Source organism: Portunus trituberculatus, chromosome 17, assembly GCF_017591435.1.
Source record: "Portunus trituberculatus isolate SZX2019 chromosome 17, ASM1759143v1, whole genome shotgun sequence".
NCBI lineage: Eukaryota > Metazoa > Arthropoda > Malacostraca > Decapoda > Portunidae > Portunus > Portunus trituberculatus.
The window spans coordinates 2470001-2475000 of NC_059271.1; the positions used below are offsets into that span (position 1 = coordinate 2470001).

Here is a 5000-nt window from a genome sequence, read left to right on the forward strand (position 1 = left end):
TCAGAGGTGTTTCAGAATATGGCCCAGAGCATCCTCACACACACACACACACACACACACACACACACAGAATCAGCCTGTCCTCTTCATGGGTCACTGGCAGCTGGCAAGGGTGACAAACTGGAGAAACATAACCTACAACATTGCTATTTTAAAAGTTATAATCTTATCATTTTTTTTTCTAAAATATACAGAATTTTACCTTAAAACTCATTTTACCAGTTTTTTTCTTAAAACATAATTAAAGGATTTTACCTTAAAAATGTAGCATTAAATTTTTTTGTGACACATGCATATTAAATTGACCACAGCATACAGATTTGTGACCATTACGACCCTGCCTGCCTACCTGCCATCTGTCTGTTTGCCCTGTCCCTGCCCTGCCAGCTATCAGTGTCACCCACACCCACACCCACACAGTGTACCAGTGAGGTGGGCTTGCCTGTTTCATCATAAAAATAGGATTTAGACTGCCATGACAAAAATACCTCCAAAGACACTCCATTCACACACAGCCTATGTGAGAATGCCACACATGTTATATCCCACCACCAGACACACACACACACACACACACACACACACACACACACACACACACACACACACACACACACACACACACACCTGTCACCACACACACACACACACACCTGCCACCAGACACACACACACACACACACCTGCCACCAGACACACACACACACAACACACACACACACACACACACACACACACACACACACACACACACACACACATACACACACACACACACAAACACACCACTTTCTTCTTCCCAGCACTGGAATGAAAGCTGCCTCATCACAACTCCCACTGTTCACAGACTGACACACACAATGGATGAATTACTCTATCACAAGTTTCACACAATTAAATCACAACTTAAAAATCATCAACTCAAATCCCAAAATTATGTAAGTATGGAAGAATCACACTCTCTCTCTCGCTCTTGCTCTCGCTCCTTCTCTCTCAGACATGGTGGTGCTGGTGTCAGAGTTCTACCCTGTCTGAGGCAGTTCTTGACATATCTCCCTTGGTGTCAGGTGGGGAGGGTGGCAACTCCTCCTCCCCGTAAGGCTCCGAGAGACACTGGTGCTTGGCCACAACCTTCTTGCACACGTCCTCCTGCAGACTCACTCGCTGCTCACCAAAGTACCAGTTGCTGATGGCCTCCTCATTGTCCTCCACAAAGCCCTCACACTGCAAACAACACACTTCATATAAACAAACCAAACTAACCCAACCCAATCCAACCCAACCTAACCTAATCCAACCCAAACCAACCAAACCCAACCTAACCTAATTTTATCTAATTTAATTTAATCTAACTTTAACCTAATCTAATACAACCTTAAGTTAACCTTTTCTAACCTAACCTAACCTAATTCAACCCAACCTAACCTAATATCGCTTAACCAAACCGAACTGAACCAAACTTTAACCTGACCTAACCTAACCTAACCTAACCTAACCTAACCCAACCCAACCCAACCCAAGTAACCAAACAACCTTACCTAACCTAACGTAACGTCACACTGAAAACAAAATACTTAACATAACACACACACTGAATGGCCAAAGCAGTTTTGATTTCCACAACACTTTCAGATACGAGGTACCCCAAAAATACCTCCTTTAGCCCAGAAATTATCATGAAAAAAGCCCACATTGTATTAAAGAAGAAACCACCACACACCTTCACACACACACACACACACGCTCGACTCACAATCGAGAGGGCCAGGTTCAAGTCCCGGGGCGGCGAGGCAAATGGGCAAGCCTCTTAATGTGTGGGGTGTGTTCACCTAGCAGTAAATAGGTACGGGATGTAACTCGAGGGGTTGTGGCCTCGCTTTCCCGGTGTGTGGAGTGTGTTTTGGTCTCAGTCCTACCCGAAGATCGGTCTATGAGCTCTGAGCTCGCTCCGTAATGGGGAAGACCGGCTGGGTGACCAGCAGACGACTGAGATGAATTACACACACACACCTTGATCAGTGTCACCACAAACCCAGCATCAACTCTGGTAAACTCTGGAACTCCCTCCCTGCTTCTGTATTTCTCTTCCTATGACTTGACTTCTTTTAAGAGGGAGGTTTCAAGACATTTGCCTCAGATTTTTGGCTAATTCTACATCATCTTTAAGGGAACTGGCATTCAAGTGGGTCTTTTTGTAATCTTTTGTTGCCCTTGGCTGGCTTCCCCTCTTGCATAATTAAAAAAAAAATAATAGAAAAATAATAAATCAGGGAGGCATGACAAGGAAGTGCAATGAAATCTATGGTGCTCCACAAATATCTACAATAATTAACCTGGATTTTTTAACAGATCACAGGGTATCTATCTCATAAGGGAGGCAGTGGCGTAGTGGATAAGACGGTGAGCATGGGATCGGGCAGACGTCCATGCATAGGTTCAAATCCCACCACATGCCGTCTCGAAACTTTGTCATTTGTGGAGTGGTTTAAAGTTACCTACATGTCACCGTGTGGGTGTCTCCATGCACACTGTAACCCAAAATGAGATGATAAGTATCCATAACAGTCAATGAAAAGATGGAGAGGCTGACCGGATCCTTCAGCCACACTCACTGATAGCAAGAGGAAGGTTTCAACACATTCATCCCTTCTTTTCAGCAACTCTTTCAGACCTGTAAGGGGATTGGCAACTAAATGGGCCTTTTCTTTTATTTTTTTCTGTTGCTTTTGGCCAGCTTTCCCCTCTTACATAAAAAAGCAACCCACAACAGCATGAGGAGTGTTGAGTGTTGAGTGTTGCCTTACCTGTGTCTTGAGATGAGCCACCTCAGCAGAAGGTTCGTCCCATAGCTCCATGGGTATGCCCAGTTCAACCTTCACTCCCTTGTTCCTGTGGGCATGCAAAATTATCATCATTAACACCTTCAATTCTCAGATGCATTTTTACCTTGAGTTTTTGGATATGATTAGATAATTTTATTTGCACTAGGAAGGGTCTATGGAGGTCAAAGGATTAATGGCCAGCCTTTACTATTCTAATCCCAACATATATTTCCAAAGCCAAATAAAGACCAGAATGAATATGAAAATGCATCCTGGTACTGAAGAGATTAACAGGAGCAATGAAAGACTGAAGCAGACAGTTAATGGATCTGCCAATAACTGTTACATCCACTGATAGAATCTATCTTAGTCACATCCAAAAGCCAATCTCAGCTTAACTTAACCTAACACTGCCACAAATAACTCTTTTTTCTTCATACTATCTTATTCCCACTGTGTACTAAGGTCAGCCGCTTGAGTTAACTTCTTCCATCTGTTCCTATTTCTAAAAGACTCACATCTACACACTACAGCCACCACCATCACACACACACTCACACCAGGTTATGAAGGGTCTGGAAGGTCTGGCTCATCTTCTTGGCCCAACGTGTGGAGTCCTGGCGCTCCTTGTGTATCCGGTAGTCCAGCATCCCTCGGCACACCTCCTCCAGGGTCTCCACCAGACGCAGCTCCCTGGGGATAGCAATGGTGTTCAGATATGACGATGGAGAGTGTGTGTGTGTGTGTGTGTGTGTGTGTTTATGGTGAGGAGGAGGAGGAGGAGGAGGAATAGTCTAAGAAGAAGAAGAAGAAGAAGAAGAAGAAGAAGAAGAAGAAGAAGAAGAAGAAGAAAGAACAGGAGAAACAAAAAAAAAAAAAAAAAAAAAAAAAGGAAAAAGAAAGAAAATAAAGAACAAAAAAATAAAAGAAACAGAAAAAAAGGCAGAAAAAAGAAGAAAAAAAAGAAGAAAGAAGAGAGAAGAAAAAAGAAACTGAGAAGCTTTGCCTATGTATCAGCGTTTCCTTGATTTTGCTTCTTGTCTTCTCATTCTATTCGTCCATTAAGATCCTCCAGTTTTCTCCCTCTTTATCCCACACCTTGTACATTTTCTAGTCCTTCCATTGTGTTTGTCCAGTTGTCTCTGTTTTTATAATGGTCTCATTGTGAAGTGCGAGAGGTAGACCAGTATGTGCTGTGTGGCCAAGCTGTGGGTGTGTGTGGCCAACTGTAGTGTGCCAAAGCTCCTGGGGTGTTGTTGAGTGGTCCACAAGATTGCACTTTCCCACAGAGGCTGATAAAAACACTTGTACATTATCTAGTCTTTTCCATCCAGTTTTCTCTGTTTTTATCCCACACTTTGTACATTATCTAGTCCCTTCATTGTGTTTGTCCAGTTTTCTCTGTTTTTATCCCACACCTTGTACATTATTGATTTGGTTTACTGTATGTATCCTTTGTTCAATGCCCGTGTCCTCTCTTCCCGGTTCCCTTTGTGGTCTCATTTATACAATTGAGCAGCTGCAGCCTGCCCTCTAAAGACAACTTCTACTACTTCCTACACTACACTACAACACCTTACACTTTTACACTCTCTTCAAATCAAAATTTAATAATGGCTTTACCACGCCCTGCCTCGGAGTCCCCCTCTGGGGAGGGGACCATAAATGTCCCCAGGTCGGACTGCCCCTCTGCTGTCGACCTTGGGTGTCTTGACACTTCATCTAATACTTTCACTATCAATTTCTGCAACATTCGTGGCCTTCGTTCTAATTTTCAATCTGTGGAACACCACCTCTCCTCTACTAAACCTCATCTTCTCTTCCTAACCGAAACACAGTTGTCTGTGACTACTGACAGCAGCCCTTTTCTGTTCCCTCCTACTTGCTCTATCCTCATTTTCAATCCAAAGCTGGATGTTGCGCATACGTGCGTAACGACACCACTTGCTCTCGTGCCCACAATCTTGAATCTTCAGAATTTTCTACCATCTGGCTAAGACTTCAATGTCACTCTCTAACTAAATTCATCTGTGCTGTATACCTCTCACCTAATTCCTCTGACTATGTAAAATTCTTTGACTATTTGACTTCCAAGGTGGAGCACATCTTATCTCACTTTCCTTTTGCTGAGATCTCCATTTTAGGGATTTCAATGTTCACCACCAGCTTTGGCTTTCA

At 43.2% G+C, this 5000-nt stretch overlaps 1 protein-coding gene across 1 annotated transcript in view; it reads right to left on the reverse strand.

Moving 5' to 3' along the window:
- Window positions 1–718: 718 nt before the first annotated feature.
- Window positions 719–5000, reverse strand: part of LOC123505161 (protein canopy 4-like) — a 9783-nt gene continuing 5501 nt past the window's right edge. Inside the window, exons 3-5 of the mRNA XM_045256306.1 lie at window positions 3381–3515; window positions 2805–2889; window positions 719–1224 (exon numbers count right to left, since the gene is read on the reverse strand). Of these exons, the coding sequence (XP_045112241.1) occupies window positions 1015–1224; window positions 2805–2889; window positions 3381–3515 (430 nt within the window). The 3' untranslated portion in view covers window positions 719–1014. The remainder of the gene's footprint in view (window positions 1225–2804; window positions 2890–3380; window positions 3516–5000) is intronic.